This window comes from Porites lutea, chromosome 3 (assembly GCF_958299795.1).
Source record: "Porites lutea chromosome 3, jaPorLute2.1, whole genome shotgun sequence".
NCBI classification, from domain to species: domain Eukaryota; kingdom Metazoa; phylum Cnidaria; class Anthozoa; order Scleractinia; family Poritidae; genus Porites; species Porites lutea.
In genome coordinates, this window is record NC_133203.1 from 38,082,187 (window position 1) to 38,108,832 (window position 26,646).

A 26,646-nucleotide genomic window follows, 5' to 3' on the forward strand; every position below is an offset into this window, starting at 1 on the left:
TAAGATGTATGGAATATAGCAAATAAGTAAAGCTAACTGCACCCATGCTATGCTGTACACTGTCCTCTTGTATCGCGCTATGTTTGGTTGATTCCCTCCTCCATTTGGCCGCTGTCCTTGTTGAGTGTTGCGATGAACCTGAACTTGTCGATAACGAAGGGTTTTAAATATCTTCGCGTAAGAGAATACTGAGACTAGGAAGGAAAGTGTTAATAGCGCACAGAATATCCAAAAGGCAATTTCAGGTAGTTTTGGATATTCAAAGAATACACTACCTGTAGCTTGAAGGGCACTAATTAACCAAAAACAAACTATAAACACCCAAACTCGCCTTAATGTTACAGTGTGTCTATATCTCAGCCCTAACAACAGGGCAAGAAGTCTGTCCAGACTGATGGCGGCTGATGTAAGGAGTGATACTACCGGGAGCAGGGAAAAGAAAAACTCGTCTGCACGCGTAATTGCGACAATCACATTCCAAGTTGTGAACCAAGGAAAGAGAACAGTTACGTATAGTGGTTGAGAGATAAGTCCAACTAAAAGATCGGTGACTGCCAGGCATCGAAATAACAGTTTTGTTGGTGGATAAACGGACGTCACTTTATGAAGAGCAATCAGGATCAAAGTGTTGCCAAGAGATGCGGTGATGGCGAGAAAAATATTGATGCCTGCAATAATGGCGCTGCTTGTTGAAAGAGCATTCCATGATGTTACTTGAGTCGCAGTTGTGCTGTTTTCATATTCAGTTGAGTTTGCCATGTCTTAATCAGTACATTAATTTGTTTTAAAGAAACTACTGATATGTTCAATATACGAAGAGAATTCCTTCTGAAACTGCTTCGGGAAGCAACACACAGGAACTGCAAGTCAGTAGAAACAGTTCCTAAGTAAACAGAGTATGACAACCGTAACAGGTTGTTTTTAATTGTTCTGAGTTGAGCTTGACAACTGTCACGTTTAATAAACTCGTGTTATGAGGAAAAGGATATTGTAACAAAAAATGCAATTCTTAATTAAAAAGGACTGCATGATTTTACTACAACCAGTCTTCCTCAGGAGCGTTATTCTAGCTGCCATATTCGCACATACTTTACGCCCGTGCGTATAGATGAATTATGGAAAAGAAATAATGTTTTTTTTTTTCACTTCCTGAAAGCCTTTGTACCATCAAATAGGGGTGACTTATAACTTTTTCGCATTTTTGGTGTCTTTGCCCGTCTGAAAGGTAAACGTCTCGTCCTCTTTGAACCGAAATGTTATCTTGCTGATTTTTCTTGGTGCTAGAAGCCAAACCTAAGGGACGGACCATTAGAAAACTTATAGGGGGGGGGGGGGGGGGGGGGCGAAGTACAAAAAAAATATTCGCGCAAGGCAAAATTGAATGAAAAAAAATTCATGCACGCCAATTAACCCTAAAAAATATTCATGCTACGGCCTAAAAAAAATTCATACAAGGAATTTGATAACGAAAAAAAATTCCTGCGGCTCAAAAATTCCCCTCCCCCTCCATAACTTTTCTAATGGTCCGTCCCTAAGGAGCTCAGTATGCGCACCGACTGTTGGATTTGTAAGAAAACTTTCTTTGTTTGAAAAATTGTGTGTAATTTGAAATTCAATGCACGAACCCCCAGCCCGAATTTAATATAAAACTACGAAATGACAGCCAACTTATTGGGTTGATAAATACTGTCGTGTATAAACGATATGGGTAGATATGGACAGGTGATATTGAATGGCTTGAATTACTGATAACTGTGTCTGTGTCTGCACGCAAGGAAGCCAACTTTCGCTTCGTTAATGCCAATAATAATCCGTTGCTATTACAGTTATTTTATCAAAATATTTTTGCTTATATTTTTTCCAGGACTGCTTTATTGATTTTCTGATATTAAGACAATTTTCAATGGCTTGAAACGTTTATCCTTTGTTTGCGGTTCATAGTGATCAACCTCTGTCCTCCGCAGAGGCCTCTTTGTGTCGTAGGGGGGCTGGGGAGAAAGAAATATAGAGCACGCGGGGCACGATGGGATGGGGAAAGAGAGAAGAGGTCTCTGTCATTTAACGTGCTGTTCTCCCATCGTCCCCCGTGCGCTTTCTATTTGTAGATTAGTGCTTTTTATTGGGATACCCAGCGGGAGCCTCTGCGGAGGAGAGAGTGATTATTTAATTATCTGTACACAGCCGTTGATCTATTTTTCTTTTAGTTCTTTTCAAAAACATCGGCGAACGGGAGCGAAGCGAGCGAGGCCGAGCGCGGAGCGCGAGAAAGAAAAATTTCTTCCCCTACCCTACCCTCTTGCGCTGGCGGTCAATAAATCCTCAGCGGTTTATATCACGCGGCTCGACGGACTTTGAAGACTGAAATAGAGGATCTGTGAACAGGCTAGATTCTCAGGGTCTTCTGTTTTAAACATGGCATACAATTTCACTACCAAACACGTGTATCTGCCTGGATTTTATTCATCGGAATGAATGTATGCATTTCTCTTTGTGAATAAATTATAAAATAAGTTGGGTGCAAACTACGGTTTGAAAGAGCAAATATGAAATTGATATGAATTGATATAATTTAGTCATGTATTTGCCACAGACCAAAAAGCTAGTCCATAGACTAAAAAGTCAAACAAATTCATCCCTCGTCTAGAGTCTTTTGAATAGGTTTGGAAAAATTTACATTGATAAAAACTATTAATTGGTTGCAATTGCCTGCTCTGTGATCCGGTGTTTGTTAAAGAGGGTTTTAGAGCAGTTATACTCGTTTTCTTCGGAGAAACGTCTTTTACCATATTGGCCCTCTTATGCAGAAGCTGTCTGAGGATTCGCAAAACATCAAAAAACAAATCTATAATTTTTCCTCTCAGTTGCAATACGATTCTTTACCATACAAATGATTCTGACTGAAATGTCAAATTTCATTCCTATCGGAATATAGTTTCACAAAACAGTGTGTAATCAGGGTTAGCCAAGAACGCAGTTTTGTTAAGTTGAATATGATCGTGATAAAGTTTTTTGTTCAGACCGGGTCAGTGTTTAAAAAAAACAACTCAGGGCAGTATAAACAGTGACTTGAAATTAGATAATAATTAGGTCTTCCTCTAAGCTGAAAAGGAAGTCACGTTTTCAGTGTTGAAAAATCATGACAAAAACCTTTATTTATTAAAAGAGATTCCGTGTTTATTCGATCCAGTCGCGTTTGTACTGTTTTCAAGCACTTTTGAAATAGTCATTGGTCTAAAAACATGCACCCTAAAAGAGGTGTGACGTTTTGAGTTACTATACAACTTCCTTTGTTGTAATAAATGGCTGAGCAATTCAATGAATACATTAAGCTACATTAGCTCTGAGGAGCTCCTGAATGACTACTACTTTATTGGGGGTAATTATGATCACGGTAAAATGTTTTACAATTATTGAATGATCACGGTAAAATATTCAACAATTATTCAATGAGAATGAGTATGATGCAAAGAATTATACAGACCGAAGAGGATAACAGCCTCGTAACCCTAAACTTTTAATAAGAGCAACAGCAAACTTTGTGGGAAATGTTCTTCACTTCTTGTCGCACATCTCTAATCTTCCAACAATAAAGTACTGGGTTGAAAGAAGAGTTCGAAAATAGGAGAGTTAATAATGCTCGCCAAGCGACTTCCATTTCGGTGGAAGAATGGGGTATGTTAATAGCCAGACCTATTAACAATGCAATGCCGTATGGAGCATAGCAAATAAGTAAAGCAAACTGCACCCATGCTATGGCGTACACCGTCTTCTTGTATCGCGCTATAATTAGTTGATTCTGGCGTGCTCCGTATGGTTGTTCTTGTTGAATTTGAGCTTGCTGACGACGAAGAGAGACAAAGATTTTTATGTAAGAGAACGCTGAAATAACCACAGAAATTATCACTAAGAAAATGAAGGTCCCTCTAGTAAAGAAATATGCTATCTTATTAACAAAGAATATAACCGCTGTGTAAGTTAGGGCACTTAGAAACCACACACCGACTATGACCCCCCAAACGCGCCTTAAGGTTACAGTGTGTCTATATCTCAGCCCTAATGATAGGGCAAGAAGTCTGTCCACACTTATAGCGGACAATGTGAGAACCGATACTAGAGGCAACAAACCACTCCAAAACCCTCGATATTGCTCAAGGGCAACAATGCGATCCGCGCGGCTCTTTGTTATTGAAGAAATAAGAGTCTTTACGTAAATAGGTTGAGTGTGGAGACCAACTAATAGATCGGTGACTGCCAGGCATCGAAATAACAGTTTTGTTGGTGGATAAACAGACGTCACTTTATGAAGAGCAATCAGGATCAGAGCGTTGCCAAGAGATGCGGTGATGGCGAGAAAAATATTGAGACCTGCAAGAACTGCCATGCTTGTTGAATAAGCATTCCATGATGCTGTTACTTCAGTCGAGCTTGTGCTGTTTTTATATTCAGTTAAGTTTGCCATTAGTCGTGTTAACTGCTTTGTTAAAGTACACCGGCCCACTGTTTCTATAGAATAATTTTCTTTTAGCCAGGTTTATGATGATCAAATTAATGCTGTCGCTATCTGCGGTATATTATACACTATATTAATTTTGGGAGCCTGCGTGTCTATTAAATAAACTTGACTTGCTTTTCAATAGAGAACCATGTTTTTTTTTCAGATATTCTCAACATCCACCTGTTAATTTGAAACCACTATGAAGATTTCAAAAAACATTTAGAAGATACACCGGTATTCAGCGGTTATTTCATTCTATTTTTTTAAGCTTTCTTTTCTTGACCAAGATCGTAGAAGGTATTATATAGTTATTTTTTGTTTATTTATCAGGGTGTTTCGTTTACCTAATGAAAGTCAAAAATGAAAACAGCGATCTACACTTATTTACTAGAGAAAATTGAAACTATATATGGCTTAACAGCCTGAATGGTAAGATAGCCGAGAGGGTAGCGATAGTAACCTTAAGTGCCATAATAGGTCTTTTGCATTAGTAGTTGATCACGTGATCAACTTTCGGTAAACACGAAAACAGTTCGCTTGAGGATGACTCGAGCCAGGGCTCGACGTAGGACTCGACAATTTTTCGCTTTCCCGCCATTTTCACGTCCTGGCAACTCGCATTTTTTAAAAAAATGATCTTTTAAATTTTATTGGAGCGTCAATGTATTTGGCACGAAAGTACTAATTGGGGGCACTAGTTTTATGTCTCCGACTTGAGACGGGACAGCCAGTTTGCGTTATCATCCGAGCCACGCGAAGGTCTAGTAGCTTGCACCCGGTGCAAAGGGAGTACCTTAAAACAAAACTGAATGCAGGGCTGGCACTATGGCAAAGGGTTGATTTATCAAAAACTCTGAGTAGTCTCAGGCCTGCTCAGCGTTTTTTAAGACACCGAGGATCGAATCGCAAATCGAACCCGAACCTCGAGCTCCTCTCTCAGTAGAGTCAAGCGCTCTACCGACTAAGATTGGCTCAAGTTAACAATAGCTTTCGAGCAAATGTATTTCCAACAGGGGAGGCTAACTTTGGGAAATCTATGTATCGGCCTAGAAAGGTCACCCCAGCAGGAGACCCGGGATGGATTTGATTTGTACACAACCTCGTCCCCTGGGATTTTCCCTAGGGACGAGGTTGGATTTGTACAGTGCCCAGGCCTCATTTGCTTGAATTTAATTGTGAAGCAAGGAACAGCTTACAAAAATGAAGGACCGGATCCTAATGAAGGATCTACTCAGCAATAAGTGAAAATGTAAAACAAAAGAAGCAAGGCTGATTTTACAGTCGGGAATATATAATATATTTTCACCAATATTTCGGAAGGCACGGCCTTCCTTCTTCAGGGTCTTGCATACTGAATGAAGAGGTTAAGCTAAGACGTTACAATTTGAAATAAAGAATAGCGTGCAATATGATACTATAATAACATGTGAAAATTTAAATGAGGATGGAGTGGACGTTGAAAACAGAAACAGTTGAAGTAGTGATCGGAAGGAAATTAGAAATTTAAAAATAGAATAAATAAATGATAACAAATAGACTGTGAGAAATAAAGACTGTATTCTGGAACCGTTAGGTATGAATAAGAAAGATGAAATGTAATACAGTCTTTATTTCTTCTATTTGCCATTATTTATTTATTCTATTTTTAGCCCTCCGAAATATTGGTAAAAACATATATATATATTATTCCCAACTGCAAAATCAGGCTTGCTTCTTTTTTTTTATATGTATTTTCTCATTTGCTTAGCCGAGCTTTGATCTGGCTCGGCCACTTTCGGCCTTTTTGGATTATTTCCTTCGAGTTTGTCAAAGTCTGCTCGATTCGTTTCTCCAGCTGGGAAAGCTTCATTGGCTTCTCTATTTGATGCTATCCTATTTCTTCGATCCTAGCACGTTTATTTATCATTTGTGAAAAACGTTGTGTTGGAAAGGGAGCATAGCTGCGGAGATGCCATCTCGTGCATCCTACCATGTATATTGTATTTTATGGAGGCTGAATTTGAGAAAATTATCACGAGAATTCGGAGAGTAAGTTTCATTGACCTTTATTAAGTATTTCCTATAAATTTTAGCATCGTATTTTACCAGAAACCCATAAGGGGTTGTTCTTAAGTTTACCCCATACAAAGTCTGTAATTTTACCACAGGTAACCCAAGCTCGAAATTTGAGCATCGGCGAACATCGGCATGGTTGCGTAACATTTGAATATAAAGGTTGGTAAACGTTTATATGTAGAGAAAATCGTTTACATAAAAACCCATGAAGCGGCCATAAATCGGCCCGTGGACCACACAGGGGAGACGTAACACACAATTTAATATAATAAATAAGGTAAGCTGTTTTTTATTGAAATCCTTTTATTTTCGTAGGTTACAGAAACGATAGGTTTTTTTCCCCATACAAATCCTTATATTTCGAATGTTAGGCAACTATGGCGATGTTCGCCGATGCTCATATTTCGAGCTTGCCCTACCTGTCACAGTTTTACTGGAATATCACAGAGCCTGGGTTGGAGCCTGGGCAAGAGCCTGGGTGACCTTCGAGCGCGGTTAGGCATGGGAACTACTGAAACCACAATTTTTCAAGATGGCTTCACCAGCTTCATGGGGTCATCTGTTGATGTTGACAAATTTTTTCGTGAGATTTTTGGAGAAAATGCCAAAAAAACATGGACTATGTTTTGGTCAGATATGTCAGGATAAGTTCGGTACCAGCGGATAATGAAAGAAGATTAAGTAAAAACAGAGGGGAGGAAAAGCATTTAAGCTTACGTGTAAGACCAAAATAGCTCTTCGCGGATATTTTTTATTTCGCGCGGTCACATATTGATGGTGCAATTCGTCAAAAATACAATATAATAGAGACAAGTGAATCCTAAAATATCAGTTAATGACAAGAAGAATGGTAGAGAAAGATCACTGCCGAAAAATGGCTACCGCTACGACGAGTTCAAGATCGGCCGCTGGCCTTTCGCTGTTTGATCAAGAATTGATGGAGTTGTTAAAAGGACTTCGAGTTGCTGGAAATACTGAAAACGGAGACAACGAGAAGATGCCGTGCGAAAAAGAATACCCTCAACAAAATGGTATTGTTAGCTCTGACTAATTCATCTTTATTTAAAGTAATAATGGGTGTAATCTTAATCAAGGTTAGAGTTGAATACAGTGTACAGTACTTCCACTCTAAAACCTGCCTGCCTGCCTGACTTATTAGCCCTCTCTTGAAGGTCAAACCTGGTTGTGCCTACACTGTACAGCCCTTATAGACTATAAAGACAACATAAGATGATATGTTTAGATATTAGTCAGTGGAGTCCATGATCTTAGAATATTTTTTAGGATGGATTAATTTAAGTCTTGTCAAGCCTACAAGGTTGTAATAATTTAATAATAATATTAAATAATATTAACTCAGATTGGGTCATGAGTTCCCACTTTAAGGGTGCGTGGGATGATCTGGATCAGGATCAGCGATCCAATTGATCACCCGGATCACAAAGTATCAAAAGAATGGATGAAAACACTCTTTGCAAAGACTAATCAGTTCACTTATTTAATGCCACAAATTGATCCAAGTGATTTCGGATCACTAATCCTGGTCTGGATCATCCCAAGGGTACACATCATTAGTTCCATTATATTGGTAAGTAATTTCCATGTACACCGCAGTCTATTTAGAATGCAAAAGGGTGCAGAGGCACAATACATTGTAAAGCCACTATAACTAAAAAATCCATGATTTAGACTTTCTAAGTAACATTGTTTGCCCTGATAGAGATTACAAGAGATAGAAAATTAGAAAATAGATAAAAAAAATATATCAAATTTTACTTTTTGTTATATTAGGCCCCGGGGGGGGGGGGGGGGGGGGGGGGCACTTGGGTATTTTTTGGGTGGGTATGTGCCGTCCGGACTCCAAATTGGCACCCCGTTCTAGAAAAAATTTCCCCTAAAATTGATACCCCGTTCGAGAAATAGGCCAATTTTTTATACCCCGTTCTAGAATACGCCCTAAAACTAACACCCCGTTCTAGAAATGGGCCAATTTTTTATACTCCGTTCTAGGGTGCAACAAGAGTACAACGGTTTGCTTGTTAATGCACTGAACCGTATTTTTAAAAGCAATCTGTCCCTGAATGCTTTCAAACGGCTGCTTACAAAAGTGGAGAGTTTTCGTGCGTTGGAAATATTATACCCCGTTCTAGAAACCGCGTCTGAAATGGATACCCCGTTCTAAACCAGGAGCTTCAAAATCACGACCCCTTTGGGCGGCACATACCCGTATAGGTAATGTATGGGAGTACCCCCCGGGTGTTAGGCCTATTTTTTATTGAATTCTTTGGTTGGAGGTTGTTGTAGATGACTGTCAGAGTGGCCAGAGGGTGGGGTTTATAACTTTAAATTTAATTTGTAGTATCATGACATGTTATGTCCAAACTGTGCCATCTGGATAGAATATGCAGTTTTTCCTCTGTTTTTCAGGGCTGTTAATTTGATTATTTAATTAATTCATACAGCTCCACCTGAAATTGCTGAAAAGTCTGGGACAAGCTGCTCAGTTTGTCAAGTTATCTTTGATTCTGTGGAAACTCAGGTAATTCTGCAAAATACTTGAAAGTGATCATTTTTGGTAGAAAAGTGATTTTATATGGACATATACTGTAAAATATATGGCCCATACATTTTGTGTTTCCATTGGCAGAGAGAACATTTTAAGCTGGACTGGCACAGGTTCAACTTGAAACAGAAGCTGATGGACAAACCTATACTATCAGAGGATGCATTTGAGGAAACAATTTCAGGTACCATAATTATACTCTGTGATGATTATCAGAATGAACAAACACTTCCTTGTGAGCTCTGTTGGTATAGTGGCTGTGCCCTATAGTGGTTAACCCGGTGGACCCTGGTGCCCAACTTTTGCACCCGGGCAACTAGAAAATCTTTTTTTGAAAACAAGTCATTTGCTAGGCACCCCAGATTTTTCAGGTTTAAAGTACTGGGGTCCCTTCAAATTTTCTTACGGCACTGCCTTGACTGTGCCCTTTGAAAGAGTACAAGGTTGAAGAAAGCCCTTTCCTATTTTGTGTTGAGGATTGTAGTTAAAGTGTGACATGCCTTATTCTTACTGTATTCACCCAAAATCCTTAGAGGGACTGCTCTATAGAAAATAGTTGCTTGCCATATTTTCTATTGTGTAACGTATTTGCACTGTGTTCCTTTGAGATGATCTGAAACAGGATTTATGATCCAAGATCACTCAAATCTTGTTGTATCAAAAGACTGCTAAACTCTATCTGGAAAAGGAATGAATACCACCATCTGAGGTCATTGTCGATCATAAATCCTGATCCATATCATCCCCTGGGAACATGCCCTTGGTTTGATGTCACTTAAAATCTCTTTGAGTATGACTTCCATCGCTATCATGAGGAGTTTCAGTGATACATTTAGAGGATCTTTAAGCTGCACCATCAGGATAAAAAAAATTGGGGAATTATTTTGTACTCAACTGATTGTTGTTACCCCACAAGCCACGACAACGTGAAGGGACTCTTATGCTTTTTAGACGAGGTGTTTTCAAAACTCTTTGAAATGAACCCCCATCATTATAATTATTTTAAAGGGACTCTCCCTTTTGCCGAAAAAACATCAGACTTCCAGACCTTTTATCTACAGCTGTACCATTGATCTGCACCTCGAATGATGATGAAACACCTCACTTCTTTCTCTTTTTTTCACAGGGGAACTATCTAGCATCTCAGGTTCAGACAGTGACACAGACAGCGATGGAGACCTGAGTATGGAGTCTGCAGCACAGTGCACCTTGTCTCCAATCAATGATTGTCAATTTGAGGGAAGAGATGACATCAAATTGGCTGTTATTGGAGAAAGGAAAAAACCCAAGGTGTTTTTTGTTAATGAAGATGGAGATGTTTTGTCTGTTTATCGCACTGTGTTGTATTCTGTGAAGGTAAGTTTTTATGATGATGATGATGATGATGATGATGATGATGATGATGATGATGGTCATGATAATAATGATGATGATGATGTCAATGATGACCGGCGCGGGTCTAGGATACTGACTGATTTCCTAAACCAGTGCCAAAAGCACAAGCTTCAAGGGGGATTTGGGGGCAGGATTTCAACTCCTTAAAGTCCCTTTCCCTTAGTTTGCTAGTCATTCAGACAGGATATTAGCCAGATTTAAACTTAGAAAGTGTTTTTTATTATTATAAATAAATTTAATCTCGCAGTCACACAGTCCATCACAAGCAAAATATTAAATATTTTAAATATTAATAAATATTAAAATCAGTGGCATAGGTTGGTTGGTTGGAGGCTCCTTCATGAGTGAGACATTTCTTACTATTAATGTGACTGTGTGATACAGTTAAGCCTTAATGTGTTGCTTGTGATGGACTGTGTGACTGCGAGATGCAGTTCGCATGTCCAACCCACAAAAATGACCCTTGCTCGCCAATGAGTCCTCAGTAGCTCAGAGGTTAGAGCATCCGATCTAGAACACGGAGGGTCGTGGGTTCGAATCCCATCTGGGGCTCAGATTTTTTCTGTGTCCTCTTATGGTTGATTCTTTACATCTCCCTTTATTTCCTTTAAATATTAATATCAGTGGCATAAATAAATTTCCTCTGAAAATCTGACCGATTTCTGTAAAACGGCGGAAACTGGTGAGGTCTGCACCTGGGTGATGGCAGTTACATTTTTTACTTCAGACTCTATGTTTATCCTCCTTTTTTTTTTTCTCACAGAACATCCCAGTTACGTTAGATTCAACGCTATCACTACTGACCAGTTTGCCAAAGAAGGACTACTGGATGATATTAATGACGGCAGGAGGCCACTTTGCCGGGGCAGTGTTCAGGGGAAAAGATGTTTTAACACACAAGACATTTCATCGCTATACAGTCAGAGCAAAGCGAGGCACTGCTCAAGGTGCCAGGGATTCCCAACAGGGAGGAAAACAGCCTAAGTAAGTGATAAGGTTTTTCACTACAATAACACTACTGTTCTACTAATGAAAAGGTTAAGGACAGATGAAGAATAGCTTTAAAGCTATCAATGCATTTTCGGTCACATTTAACCTCAAATTTTGGTAATCTGTATTACCATTTTATTGTCTCGTATTAGTATTATCGTTGCTTGGTTATCGTTGCTTGGTCTGATTGATGATTAGCCAAGCCTAATCGTGAAGCTTCTTTTAAACCCATAGATCTGCCGGAGCAAGTCTAAGGCGATACAATGAAGCTGCCCTTGTGCAGGTTGGTTTGGCTGTTTTGAAGCCAACTGCCGTGTTTTTAATGACGATACTAAAGGATGTTAATTAACCCTCAAGTCAATCAATAAGTCTGTAAAATGTGTGTTTGCTGTTAAGGACAGACACCACTAATACCAGCTGTCTACTCCAGTCGATTTGTAAACACCATTATGAATCGACTTAAGTGCAGTACAGATCAAACAACGTTGAATGTCGATAAATGCCAAAGAAGAGTTATCACTAGTTCTTGGTAGTGACGCTTTGGAGCATGACTAGGTCCTTGGTTCTGGTATAAATGTGGAGAAGACTGTAAAGTCAGGAAATTAATATCTATATCTATAATAAGGACGTCCATAATGTGCAAGAAATTTTAAGAACATTCATGGAAAGGCGGAAATGACAGTAAAGAGAATTACTATAATGACCAGTGTAATTGTTTTGCTGCCGCAGGAAGTGCAAGATCTCCTTGAGGCGTGGTCTCAGCACGTGGAACACTGCGACAGAATATTCCTCAGGACTCCTGCATATAACAAGTCCATGTTTTTTGGAGGAAAAAAGCCACCGTTTAAAAAAGGTAGGAAAAGTGTTTCGGTAGTTTGCTAAAAAATTGCGTTGCAAAGATAGCTATAATAGAACGTTTTAAAATAGCGGAAAGGACAGCAGTGGTCGTCCGACTCGAGGCAATTAGTCCCGATAAAAATTATCAGTCCCTGCTAAAGTTTACTTGCCATCATCGTCTAGAATCTTACAAGCGGGAGCTTTACTGCTCGTGGGTTTGTAGCTAACCTTTCGTTTTACCTTTTCAGATGATGAGCGCATCAGAACCATACCTTTTCCCACCAGAAGACCGACATTCAAGGAAGTCAAACGTGTTCATCAGGAGTTATCTAGTGTACAGTTACTGGGTAAGTTAGGCCTGTTTCAAACGTCGCGCTACTGCCATGCTAAGCTGGCTCGACTGTAGCACGACACTAGCACGTCTTGGTTTCAGAAGTCGAATTTAATTCAGTCGAATAGAACGGCTGTTGCCGAAAACAAAACACAAAAATAAAGAAAAGGTTTAGCAAACTTTCAATGTATTCTTATGTATTTATAATTTATTAATTGAGTTCGGCACGGCAGTAGCGCGTCGCTTGAAACCAAGTTTAGTCTATCTTGCTAACCTTGCTAAGGAAAAAGTTGCTGTTATCAAACCATTGCAGAAAGACAGTAAATTTTCTTGTCATGTCTGGTTTAGGAAAGAATACCGATGTAGATGTGCAAAGTCTTCTTACACAGTTGACACAAGAAAAGCCTGTAGAGAATACGCCAACATTTGCAGAGGACAAAATTCTCTCATGGGAGGGAACTCAAGCGAATGAAAACAGCGTCAAAGAGCAAGGGAAACTTGATACTCAAGAAAGCAGTGTTGAAGACCACGCTGATCAAGCCGCGACGGTAACCGCTGCCAGACCTCAAGAAGCTTCCAAGAAAACAAAAAGGAAGAAAGCTAAAAGTAAAAAAGCTGCTGATTCACAGCTGGATGAAGAAGATGAAGGTACCTGTAACAAGTTAGATTGACCCATTTATCTGCATCTTGTTATAGAGGTACCTGCACTCAATTGTTCGTAAGGTGGATAACGCCATGGACCCGCGGGCCCGGGTTGTTCAAACGTTGGATAGCGCAGTCCATCAGATAATCTCTATCTAGCGGATAACTCAGGGTTGTCATTAAAATTTCAAGTTGCTGGGCTAATGATGTACAAGTAGGCGAGAAATCCAGCAACTAGGGATTTTGTTTGGTTCTATTTTTCTTCTGTTTTCCTACACTGAAAAGTAGACGGGGGTCATATTCATAGTAACCGAGAAAATCCCCGGCCCGCGGCCCCCGGCCCTTAATGACAGCCCTGCGAATGTATTAGGAAAACAGTTGCGCTATTCAGTGGTTGGCGTTATCCACCTTTCGAACAAGTGGAGTCGGCAATTGGTCTCCCTAGTACTTATCCCCTTGACAGTGATTTATCCGGTGGATACTGAGCGCTATCCAGCGTTTCAACAACCGGGGTCAGGACGGTACGTTTTGGCTTTGTATCCGGTTTATTCGCAGTCAGGCAGTGGCGAGATTATGAGACGACTGTCCTTCTTACATTGATTTAGTCAATGAAAAACACAAATAAATCATTTGTAATTCGGGGCGATTTGTTCGCCATTTGATAATTTAGTTTCTGTGGAAGAAACCCTTCTCAACAGCAGTCGTTTTCTTCCTCTATCGCCTTTTAGCACCTTCATTTTAAGAACTGTAGCGCGCACATGACAGCTTTAGCGTGAATTCCTTTGGACTTCTCTATATGAAATGCTCCAAAGTGATAACCCCCTTCGTCCATCCTGTGTTTGCAATATACAGTGGTATAGACCTTTTACAAGAATACCAAAATATTCTTTGTTGTCTCTCCAAAACTTTGCGTCAATTTCTCTTGGGGCGATGGCAAATCCCAAGAGAAATTGAAAACAAAGCTTGTGCAAAATTTTGGAGGGACAACAAAGAGTATTATGATATTTTTGAAAAAGGCCTATAGACACTTACTGCAAACCGTCTTTCTCTCGTTATAACCGGCTGTTATTCCTTCGCAATTTTAGATAGCCTGCGTAGCTAGCGGGATAAGGAGGCGAAGGCTGTACTTTTTTGGCGGCGGAGCCGCGTGAGGATTGGGAGCAACCCCGGGCACAATAATCCCGCCAGCTACGCAGGCGAAATTTCAGACTGCACTGTATTTTCATTGTATTTTAATCCCGCTAAACGCACGACTTTTGAGGGTCTATAGTAATGCGCATATTTAATTCCTTATTTTTTAGTCACTCCCGAGCAACATCTGTGGAATCGGTTGTACTGTGCAGTTGTGTCTGGCAACACACAAGTAATATCTTCTATTCTGAGGAACAGTGTTGATAGCACTGGACAAAAGGATTTAACTTGTGAAGGAGTTCCAATTAAAGCAGATGGAAATTTAAACTATGGTAATTCCGGCATAAACGAGCTACAAGAGAGTGACTTTGAAAATGATCGGAAGGTTAAAGGGACAGGTAAAGACTTTGATCGTAGTTTACAAGTTCAAGGTAGTGAATCCTGCCAATTCGATGGCAGTGTTAAACAGTGCGATAAGGAATCTGACAGTAATGAATACACAGACTTGAAAATACACGAATTGAAGGGACTGGTTCGGAGCGGAGAAGAGGACACAATAACAAGTTCGATTTCACTTTGTCAAAGTAAAACGCGGGTTGAAGAAACAAGTGGAGCAGGCCAAGAAGGAAGTGCTTGCGACATGTCTTCCAAAAGGTTATTAGACGTTATAAATGGATGCTTTGGTGAAGGTGGGGAAACGCTTCTTCACGTGGCATCACGTTCTTCACGCACGGACATCGTATTATCGTTACTGGAGTTCGGCGCCAACCCTGCAGTGAAGTAAGTTTTGCATTCGCATCGAAAATGTACAGCTATTTCGAGAAAAGTTGTCGGAAAAAATGTACGCGACAATCCCGAAGGGTATTGTGGGTGGTTTTTAGTTCACTGTTCTTCAAAGAAATTTGAAAGAATGGCATGAGAGGCCATAGATGTATGTCTGCGAGTATTTAAGGGAAGCAAAAAAAGTAGGTTCGACAGTAGTCTCCTTCGCAGCCGTTATTAGGGTCGTCACTCGTCACGCAACGCTCCTCCCCACTTAGTGGGGTGGAGCGTTGCGTGACGAGTGACGACCCTAATAACGGCTGCGAAGGAGACTAGTTCGACAGGTGCAGTGTGAGGAACAGTATATTGATCATATTCCGCATTTCCTGTCGGGATTGTCGCGTGCACATTTTTCTCGACAACCTTTCGCGAAATAGCTGTATTCGGAAATTACCTTTACTTTTGCTGTCATACCCATGTTGAGTAGGAATCATCTTTCATTTGCTTTTTCACTCTGTAGAGATGGTAGAGGAAGACCACCCTTCGTTGTTGCTGGTAGCAAGGAAACAAGAAATGAATTTCGTCGGTTTATGGCTGCTTTTCCAGATCGGTACGATTACGCTAAAGCACAGGTAAGGGGGCGTCAAGAATGTAAATGAATACCGTAAAATTCCGAAAATAAGCCTCGTGGCTTATAGTTTTGCAAGGCCCTTTTTGAGGGGCTTATTTTTGGAGGGGGTTATCTACGAAGGCAAATTTGCGTTTCAAAATCGATTGGGCTAGGCTTATAGTTGGAAGGAAATTTACCGTTTTTTCTTTTTTTTACTTTGTATTTGAGGGCAATTTCCAAGTACAAGCCCCCCGGGGGTCTTATATTTGAGGGGGCAACTTAGCGGAGGGTTTTTTGCGTTATGAGTTTGGGGGCCTTATATTTGGAGGTGCTTATAAATGGAGGGGCTTATTTTCGGAATTTTACGGTTTTGTAATAGATAACGCAGTTAATCATGCGCCCGCACAATCACCTTTTAACAATCACTTCACATACCAATCACCAAAATGTTGCTATTCATCTCTTGCACTTTTCCCATTATACACCTTGTTTGTTCGCCCGCCCTCTCCCCCCAATTTTGTCCTAGGTATTACTGTCGTCGTAAAAGAAACTGAAGGCAATGCTTTTAATTTACGTTTGTTTGTTTGTTTGTTTGTTGTTTTTTTTTTCCTGGGGGTGAGGGTAAAATATAACACGTGTAGCAAACCTTGTTTTACTTACATTTCGTGTACTTGAACTTGGAACTCTTATCAATGTGCGCGGCTGACTTTGTTTTCGTTCTCCTACTTTTTTTTTTTCTAATAAGGCTGCGTGAAGTTCTGTGTTAGCATTCAAAGGTTTCTTAAGTGCTTTCTTGCGCACTTTACAATGTTCAAGCGTGTACGCGGCACTCTGAAGTATTTCTTTCTTCGTTTCAGATTCCAAGTGCACTGACACCAGAGATGGAAAATGAAAAAGACAAGAGAAACACTGAAAGGAAAAAAGCTCAAAAGAAAGCTCAGAAACAGAGGGTTAAGGTACACAATGGTAACCAGACAATCTGTTGGTTAACCATTTCACTCCTAAAAGTTGACAAAGTCAAAATAAGACAAACTGCAAAATTTCATTTTATTATGTAAAATCCTGAAAAAAAAAGGAAATAGTCCCATGTGAAAATAATGACTCGTAAAGCCGGGCATTTAATTTAAATAGTCACACTGCACCATTTTTATCACAGACTCAAAAGTTAGAATCACCTTTCAAGACTCCACCATTCACTCTGGAAGCCGGGAAAGGGTTAAACAGTCTTGAAATGTAAAAACATTCTCTAGCTAAAAAAATATTACATAAAACCTTTCGACCGCCTGAACTGCAGTCTTCACTGTGTGAATGATAAAATAATGAACAAATCTTAGGGCCTGTTTACGTGGAGGTGGGGGACCCAGGTAGGTGAGGTAACATGCGGCCAGTCACCCCACCTATCACGTAAACGTGATCAAATTAATATTTAACAATTATTCCTCGAGTCCCAGTGGGCTCTGAGTCAATAGCCATTGACTCAGAGGCCATGAGGGCGAGAGGAATAATTGTTTTAGTAAAATCCAACTAGTAGGTCAAAAATATCGAGAATAAAAGGCTATTAGCTAGTTAAAGCTAGACTTTAATCTTTTTTGCCGCCAAAAAGCCCGCGCTTTTCGCTACTAGTGGGCTATAACATATGGCCTAGTAGTAGCTCAACCAATCAGAACGCAACATTGATAATAGACCCTTAGTTGGATTTTACTAAAACAGATTATATGGGCGGGCGGGTTACCCCACCTAGGCGGGTTGACTCACCTTACTGGGGTCCCCCCCTCTGTGTAAACAGGCCCTAAAATATAGTGTGAAAAAACTGATAAGAATACAATGGAATAAAATAACAATTTATTACAGTTAGTTGAAGGCTTGAAATCAGTGGCTTGGTTAACTGGTCGTTCATTGTTTTTCTCTCTTAGGAACAAAAGGCTCTTGAGCGAAAAAAGGAGGAAGAAGAAAGAGAAAAAAAAGCTTTTCAAGCCTTGAGTGAACGCGAGAAGGTAATTATCTGTAACATGAAACAAAGGTTTATTGTCATTATAAAGCTCATTCATGAATTTATCCCTGAATGGTAGGGTGTCTTTAGCGGGCAAAATAAGTAGGTCATCGTCCAATCACAATTTGATTGGGTTAATAAAATAGCCTTACTTTAATGCGCAGTCAAAAGCATCAATAAGTTCCTTACGCGGGTGAATTTTCCCGCGCTTTTTGTAGGCTGCATGCCTCACTTGAGACTGATTCTGCGTATTTTGTGGCTGTCAGGGTAATGGCGCATTTTCGAGTGTTCACTTGCCTCTTTTTAAAAGCAAGGCTAATTGCAGAGGTACTGAGGTCAACACGAGTTTTATTTGCGTGTATTTGAACTTAGTCTAACAACAAACAAAGTTACCGCGGTAGGGGAAAATCAAACGTTTTACAAGGTCGGGTAATTTTGCAAATCGTCAGAAAAAATCTAAATCGTTGGCATAGGCAATGGAGCGACAGAGAATTTTATTTCTAGGTTGCCGCAGGGTTGCATGAAGTCTTGATACTTTAAATATAAACTAATCTATTCTCCCCCAAGAGATAAAAAATGAAAAGAAGAGAGTTTTTAGCCGGCAAAGAAGCTGACGAAAATAACTAACTAGTTTTTTTTTTCGTGTTTTTGTTATAAGAGAGCACTTGCTGCTGAAAAGAGGTTGGCCCAACAGCAGGCATCCAAGCAAGCAGGGATAACTACATGATAAGGACGTTTAAGTATGTATATTCCTCACATTACGATTGCTGGTTTCTCCTCTGACTCTAAGGAGAGTAAATACCTGCTCACTTAAAACTGCCCGTTTTAATTCCTCGTGAGAGTGTTCATCCGGGAACTTAAGGGAGTTTTAACATCAAACTTTCCATGTATCGAGCGGAAACAGATTTAATTTATGAGCATTGAATTCGGGAAATGCGTTTTCGTCGTTTAAAATGGACCTTTAGCAACCACGAAGTCAATGGGTAGGGGTCATTAGATCAAACGTTTCGGGGGCTGATTACGGATTACGACACAAGTCTGGCTGGCCTGGTTTGCCGAACTGGTTAGCTTTGCGGAAGTGACTTTTATCCCGGTATTACATGAAGCGAGCCAGCCCCGAAGCCGCCCAGTCTCGTCCCCAGAGCCTCCGTTACTCTTATCCAGCGGAACGGGCAACTGAAGCTCTGCGTTCGTTATAAAAGGCATAAAGAAGCCTTTCGAAAATAAGAGAAAGGAAATTTTTTTCACAAAATGTCATTGTAGCGTGGTTTCGTGAATCATCGAGATAAACTGATAAGCTTGTGTGCACACAAATGACCTGTCAAAATCAAATCAACGTTCTCACGGTTTTTGGAATTGCAAGGAGATTTGAATATGATGATTTATCGGCCAATCACAGTTGGGTTTATTCGGATTCTTCCAGTGGTCAGTGATCCTTGGTGCTAACCAAAAGGAGCTCAGCCTCTTGGAACGAAATTGGGAGCCGCCAGGTTTACAGAGAGATTGAGAGCAGTGCGTATGAGCATTGTTACCCACTGTCCGGTCGCTGATTTTGTTTGCCGGGGTGGACCGGCGAGTGTGATTACATGGAAAATTTCCAGCCCGTTAAGCCGGGATCCTGGCCAAATGGGCGGACTCGGCTTTCATGTATTCACAAAGTTGATTTTTGTTTCGTTTAATCAACGAGTCTAGATCACGGCATAGAGAGCCACTCGGGAAAACCTGCAATTCCAGGCTCTGATAATCAGCCCCCTTGAGCTCATTAGCTGGTGTTAAAGATCATGTTTCTTTTCTGTGATTAGTTGTGCCTGGTGCAGTGCAAGTTTGACTGGTCAAGTTCCTTTTGAGCGACTTACTTACAAGTACTGCAGTACAGCTTGTGTGAAGGCTCACAGACTTGACATGGAAGCGCAGCAAAGATGACAGCGGCTAATGACAGACAGATAGAGTTAAATCAATAAACCATAGCCCATAATGATATGTATGTTGACGTTCGCCTCATTTGTCTTTTGACCAGTTTGCTGCTTGTGCGCGAGTATTCTCTTCCACCTTTTAGCCTGAGAAAACAACTGACATTTCGCTACGCCATCACTTGTTGTCAGTAAAACTCCGCGACAGTAAAGAGCTTAACACTATCAACTGTAAAAACATTGGAACTTATTTGAATTTGGTCTGAAACTGTTATGGTGTAATAGAGAAAAACCCTTCCGTATGATCTGTATACTTGAATTCACAATTTACACAAATTTTTGAATTCACGTTTCCAACAAAATACCGTTACCAACCCTTTTGCTTTAAAATTGTACTCTCTCGTGTGCTTAGGTTTTGCATAACTTCTTTAAATGCCCTGCCATTTTAACTCGTAACATCATCTTTTAAACCTAAACGCTACATACGGAACGTTGCCATAGCAGTTTTGTAACTTCACACGTGAAATTATAAATTAACGCTTAAATTTCAGGCTAAACTGATTTAGGGGAAATTTGTCATCCATAAAATTAAAAAAAATGATAAATAATTTTTGGATAAGGCTATGATTGAGGTCTGGCTCGTGAGTAAAATGTTTGTTGAATCTCTCAAACATTAGCCACGCACGCAGCCATTCTCAGTTTTGGATGGCCACACAATCTTTCCTTTCCGTTCATGAGAGGAACGCGTTACAAAGCCCTAAGAACGTCCGGGTGAAATTTTGGGAGACTTCTCAAGCATCGAAATTGTTGTTAATTAGAAAGTGAATGATATTATAAAGATGGCCTTTCGTAACGCTTTTGAGGTGTTCTTTTTTGGAAAGACTGGGAGATAAAAAGGTAAATAGATGAATATTGAAACAGAGCAGACAATCATTTTATTTGTATTTGAATGGAGCATTGTCATGAGGTATTAATTAAAGCTTCTTCGATTACTTTGATCAGGTGCTGTCTCCAAAACGGTTTAAGTGCCCCTTCATTAAGTGATTTGTTAGGAAGAAAAAGCGAAGAAAACCTTTTACCTACTGTTCGCTGTTACCTTCCTACGTCATACATTTTGTAATGTGGCAACAGTTTTATTCTTAGATGTCATGTGATTTAGAAGCACCAATGACAGTGCTCGCTGATGGAAAAAAAATTCCGTTATTTAATTGTACATTTTGAAGAAGGAACTTTGCGAACGCATGCGTTCATAACAAGTTTTTATAATTCATTAAAATTTTGATGTATTTAATCTTAAGAAAAATTAGTTGAAATTGTCTCACATTTTTCAGTGTGCGAAACGATCGAATAATGATATGCAAAATTGTAAATTGAGAATGACAATAAATCTTCTCGGTTGCAGAGCCGAAGTGCTACACTGGTTTCATTTTCAAGCTTTTGCGAGCCAGGTGATTACGTGTTATACGCGATTTTTTATCACTTTCAGTTTGAAAGCTCTCATCATCATCATCATCACCTCCAACATCTCCATCACTATCAGCATCGTATCGTCATCATTATCAAAAGAATCTTGTTCGATCATCCTTCGACGAACAATCTCAGCTTTTTCTTACCCGCTGAAAAATATCACATTAAGGCCAGGCTGACCTTAATGTGATATTTCAGTTCTTTCATACTGCCACCAGTATCCTCAGACAGACAGTCAGGTACGTTCTCGACGCTGGTCTGCCCGACCATTATTACTATATAATGTGTTAGGTAAAACAGGAAATTTTCCCTGGTAGCTCCGTATATTCACCATTCAAGCCGAGCAAATTAAATGATCCAGCTATTGGTGTAAGCGGATTGTCATTTCAGGACCGTAAAAAAGCTACCAGCCTTTATCGTTAAAAGTCATGTTAATTGTCTTTGCATGGTTGCATTCAAGGTAATTAAGTTCGACCCTCGTAGGTAGGTAGCTGAATGATAAAAAATATAACCTGGTTTGGAGTTAAAGGAACATCCGAAGTCCTCCAGCCCCCCTCCTGGCTGGATTTTGCCCCTGCTACCCAATAAAAATCCGATTGCTCAACTGGACTGGATACAGTTGCTGTTGTTATCTTTAGGAGTAAGCTCCACTTCCTTGTTACCTTCCTGTCCTTGGACCCAGCCCCGGCCCGGGTTATTTCCCAGGGGTGTTTGTGCCGTCACCGCGGAGGTTCCTATTGGCCAAGAGCTAAGGCATGGTGGTACGGGGAGTACGGAAAATAGCGCCATGCGAAATTTTTTGTTTAGCAGAATATAAAGAAATGGATTGATTGCGCTGTTTAGATGAGCTATCCAGGTGAAAACCAATTGAACTCTAAATGGTAGGGTGGGGCCTTGGCCAGGCTGTAAGACATAGACAAAGTAGTGATTAACGTACGTGGGAAACCAGCACAGGGCAAACACCACACATATGATGACCAACAGTCGCACAACTTTACGTTTAGAGTTATCTGCCATGGCGCGCAAGCCTTGGGTTATGTTCCCAGGGATTTGGCGTCGCGTTAATTTACGGCAAATCAAGATGTAAATTGTGATCGTCGAGAGTAGGGGCAATACGTACATAAGGACGAAAACACAGATGTGGAAGAATTTCAGCACGCGATAGGTTTCAGCATAGGTTATGTCATTGGGGTCCGCCCATGGCCACACTTGAAGGCACACATACGCGTTCAGGCCTGGATCAAATTTGACTTGGAACAACAATGCGTATGGGAGCATTAGTACCAATGATAGACTCCATATAATGCTGGACAAAATTATCGGTTTTTGAAAGATGTTCTCTCTCAAGGGATAATATATAGCGTAGAAACGATCCAATGAAATAACCATCATTGTCAGGACAGTAGCCGCTATCGAGACCGGTATAGCGTAGAACATAACTCTGCATGTTATCTCGCCCATTATTCCGCCAATCCACACGTCTCCACGATACAAATAAGCCACGGTATAAGGCATCACAGTGAGAGTCAACAGCAAGTCTGCGACGGCCATGTTGGCGATAAAAACGTTGGTTATATTTGTAGAAGAAGTCTTCTTTAAAATGGCGTACAAACCCAGCGAGTTGCCCAAAAGAGCAAAAGTGAAGATGACTGCGTAAGCTGACGTCATGCCAATTTGAATGTCTGGTGGAATACCGCTGGGCGGCGTTGGCGCGATGAAGGCTTCCGTCACAAATGTGTTGTTTGTGCCTATGAAAAGGATAGTAAACTTGTATAAAAATCGTTTGCAATATGCGATAAAACCTTCTTTATTCACTGCCTTTCTTTTAGAATGTAGCTTTATTGTAGAAGTTGGAAGGGGATGGACAGAGGTTTACAGAGGCTGGTAAAAATGCTACCCAATTCCACCCTGTTGACGAATATCTCCAAATGACTTGTGTTTACTTGGGGAAAATCAAATGACATGGAAAAAATTGACACAAGTGAAGTCACCGGAATCAAGACCGGAGATTCATAACTGCTACTGTAAATGGTTTAACGTTTTGCCAACTACTCAATACCGTCTTCATTTCCTTTGGTAAATACTAGGACATTAATCAGTGCAAATACAAGAACATGCACGAATCGTGGAGGATGTCAGGTCCAACAGCGTTAGCTACGTTATCAGTCTGCAGAGCACTGGTCTTCTGTTTTCGAACGAACCTTGATATTTGCCTGGGTCCGTTTTTGGTGGGCTAGTCAAAGATCAGGTAGAGCGATTGCGTTTTTTACAGGTTCAGATTAAGTGGAACACGAGACACAAAAGAACCAGTCGGTGCTGGTACAAATAGGGTATACCACCAATTTACTACTTCAGGCTGCTGGCCCATTCCGTCTTCTTTCCTTACCATTTTTTCCTGTTGTATTGGCTTCCCTGCTCATTTTGCTTGCGGTCGTTCAGAATTTCTAGAAAAAGGAAACACTCTCATCAATGTTTATCAAACGCCAACCATTGAAAATCATAAATTAATTAATTGGGAATTTGTTAGTTTCATTGACCCTTTTTCTAGTTATTGTTGCGTAGTAGTTTTCGGTCTGTGTGTAATATGTGTGGTATATATCAGGGACTAGCTCACGAGCGATTATTTTGGTCCAAAACGAGGTCGAACGAGGGCCGCGTTTTCAAGGGAGGGGACGTTTCTTAACGATTTTTCTTGCCGCGAATAAAACTTAATTAGAGGAATCTTTAATAGAGAAAAGTGCCAGCACATCCAGTTGGTGACTTGGTAACGGAGAGAAACTATATTGATGATGCGAGAAGAAAGTGACTTTGCTTGTGAACCCATGGTACTAAACTCTTTAAACCCCAGTATCATTGTTACATCTCTCTTGGTATAAGTTATCCATACTGTTACTGATATTCCTTGTTGTTTTGCTGGGGAGAATATGTTTCAAAAAAAAAAAAGATCATTCTCATAGGTTTGTCAAAACGGTAATATTTAAAGAAGAAATTTGGTGTTACTGGTGGGAATGGGGCGCTTATTGAAAAGTAGGGAGGGAGGGGTTCTCATCTGCTAGTTTAAAGCAGGGTGGGGTCTGTGGGGGAAGTGCGCTTCAATGTTCGGTATAAACGCTCAGTTTTCAGTGCTACTGAATTTATTCGAAGAAGTACCGTAAATGAACGCTGCGCGTAAAACGGTTGGGGTAAACATGGACATTTAACTTTTTCGGTGCAAGAGTGGCCAAAAACAAAATGCAACATTATTTCTAAACTTCACTTTTTACTGAGATGCCGAAAAGTGAAAAGAGCTATATGAAAGTACTGGTTGAATGGTCACACTGCAACAGGATTTCTTTCACAGACTCAAAAGTCAAAACTCTCCTGACCACCCCACAAGTCAGACTCTATCAATCAATCTGCGAGTGGAAGGATTATACGGAGAGTCAACTTAAAGTGTCAGAATGTTTTCATGAAATGACAGGCGAGAAGGGTTCATTACAAGCGACTTCCTGCTAAGCATTTCTCCTTTTTAGGCTCTAATTAAAGTAAAGAAAACGTCGACAAAACGAGGCACGTATACTTTTTAAAGCAAATACAATTTTAAATGTTTATTCACGAATTGCACCTCCAAAAATCAAATTACTTATTAAGGAAAATCATTTATGATAATAATTTGAAAAAACGCGGAAATGTTTCTGAAAAATCTTAAAAGAAAAAAGAAATGAAGCTATACTGAAGTAGAGATGTTTCGACTCTATTTTGCCTAATATTTTACACATTAAAAAAATTACAGTAACAATATCAGTAATTATAAATTACTATAGGAACATATGCAATAGGCTTATGTGTTTATTTCCCAAAGATTAAAAAGCCAGAAAGAAGAGTTTCATGATAAAATAGCTAAGCTAGGAAGAGCTAAAAACCTTTACCATCGATGGAAACGAACGTTTCAAGCCAATGATATTTTCCGCTGCTGGTCCATTGCCTTGCTCCTGACGATCTGACTATATCAAGTATTCTTTTGGCATGGTTGGGGTTTTGTACTTAACTCGCGTTTGATCGACGTTGATGAAGGCTACTTTACCGTGGATTTCGCTTACTAAGTAATGAGTAACGAAGATTCAGAACGTAACGTGAAGCGTAACACGCGTATTCTATGCTAAGCAGAGGAAACTGTACATTATAAAGATATTGCGTTGTTTAATTCATACGGTAAACGACTGGATTTAGAATATATTAAATTTGTGGCGTACACGTGCCGTGAATTAAGGCTCTGCCGGGCTGGACAGTATTTAATCGAATTTGCGGGAACAAAGAAAACGATGGACAAAATGAAAGATGTCTTATACGCCCTTATTTCCATTACATCTTACTTATAACTACTTTTTGTTTTTTCATCGACAGAGTTTATTACAAAACGGCACACATTTTAACGCAACTTTTTTAAAACTATTTTACTATTTGAATCGATCTTTGTAGTTTTGGATATGTGTCTCTCACTTTCAAGAATGTCAATTTTTGGGAGTCAGATCATTGCTAATGTTGCCACCTGATTTAAAAAAATTATGACCGAGAACTTACCAGTTTTTGCTTCCTTTGACACACTTGAAACATTACAGATGAAACGCTAAATTTGTGTCTCTTCGACAGATGAAAGTCAATAAAAAAGTGGTGCTTTTCTGCCTTCGAGCTTTGATCCCTTACTTTCTTACTCGCCCAAATCGCGTACATTTATGTCGCAGAAACGTACTCGCCAAGCTAAGGTTCATTACTTCAAAAGATCTCTTTGAACCTGACGACTGAGCAATGCTCCCTAGGCACCGTGAAAAGAATTTTAAAAAGAATCGTGATCCCTGTCTTTAACTGACAGATTTGTTTTCCGAGCGTATCAATATTTGTCGCCGATTGGCCAAGTGTATTTGATCTATTATTCAAATACATTTATCCGGTAGCTAACTATGCTAGCAATCTCTAAGTTTGTTTGCTTATACAGTGGCAAGCGAAGGAAATTTACCCAAATATTGAAAGTGTTTTAGTGGATTAAGAGATAAAATCTCTCTTGACTGAAAGGCCGCGAATTGACCTCGAGGGCAAGGAAAATTGTAAGCATTCTTAAAGCAAGAATTAAAGCGCCTATTGTAGATTCATAACCTCTAAATAATGATTTATGCCCCCGGGGGGGACTCTGCATATGAAAGGGGTGGGGATGCTCGTCGGAAATTTTGAATTAAACCCCCAAAGGAGACCGATCTGGGTGTGGCCCAAGCTTTTTTTGACCCCGAAAAGAGACCATGTTAAAACACAGGCAAATAAAAACAATGGACAAAGACGTCTTCTTTAAGTATTGATGTTATAAAAAACTTGGATTAAATGAATGGAGTAAATAAAACGAGTTAAAAATATACATATCAAATATATATTTATATATTTTTTCGCATGCAACCCTGAACGAGACCTTCACGGCTGGCGTTTTGCCCAGAACACCCTAA

The 26,646-nt window shown here is 40.0% G+C and overlaps 2 protein-coding genes and 1 non-coding gene across 5 annotated transcripts; 2 read left to right on the top strand and 1 right to left on the bottom strand.

Moving 5' to 3' along the window:
• Positions 1 to 7,052: 7,052 nt before the first annotated feature.
• Positions 7,053 to 19,779, top strand: LOC140931086 (tRNA endonuclease ANKZF1-like). 3 transcript variants are annotated; one of them, XM_073380828.1, is made up of 15 exons: positions 7,054 to 7,581; positions 9,013 to 9,089; positions 9,198 to 9,297; positions 10,240 to 10,469; positions 11,272 to 11,492; positions 11,733 to 11,781; positions 12,228 to 12,351; positions 12,584 to 12,682; positions 13,015 to 13,314; positions 14,610 to 15,219; positions 15,722 to 15,833; positions 16,669 to 16,767; positions 17,725 to 17,805; positions 18,460 to 18,526; positions 19,603 to 19,779. In XM_073380828.1, the coding sequence occupies exons 1-15, from the start codon at positions 7,386 to 7,388 to the stop codon at positions 19,722 to 19,724; spliced, it is 2,487 nt and encodes an 828-aa protein (XP_073236929.1). In that variant the 5' UTR covers positions 7,054 to 7,385; the 3' UTR covers positions 19,725 to 19,779. The 3 variants fall into 3 exon arrangements, 2 of the variants coding, with proteins under 2 accessions (XP_073236930.1, XP_073236929.1); XR_012164923.1 differs by lacking the exon at positions 19,603 to 19,779 and having other exon boundaries at positions 7,053 to 7,581; positions 16,669 to 16,777; positions 18,460 to 18,532; XM_073380829.1 differs by lacking the exon at positions 9,013 to 9,089 and having other exon boundaries at positions 7,053 to 7,581.
• Positions 10,987 to 11,060, top strand: Trnas-aga (transfer RNA serine (anticodon AGA)). Its single transcript has one exon. It is a non-coding gene; the product is annotated as a tRNA-Ser (tRNA).
• A 278-nt stretch (positions 19,780 to 20,057) lies between the features above and the next one.
• Positions 20,058 to 25,979, bottom strand: LOC140931088 (prolactin-releasing peptide receptor-like). The gene is made up of 3 exons (XM_073380830.1): positions 25,739 to 25,979; positions 23,565 to 23,622; positions 20,058 to 22,926 (listed from the first exon to the last, which is right to left on the bottom strand). The coding sequence occupies exons 2-3, from the start codon at positions 23,596 to 23,598 to the stop codon at positions 21,779 to 21,781; spliced, it is 1,182 nt and encodes a 393-aa protein (XP_073236931.1). The 5' UTR covers positions 23,599 to 23,622; positions 25,739 to 25,979; the 3' UTR covers positions 20,058 to 21,778.
• Positions 25,980 to 26,646: the final 667 nt, after the last annotated feature.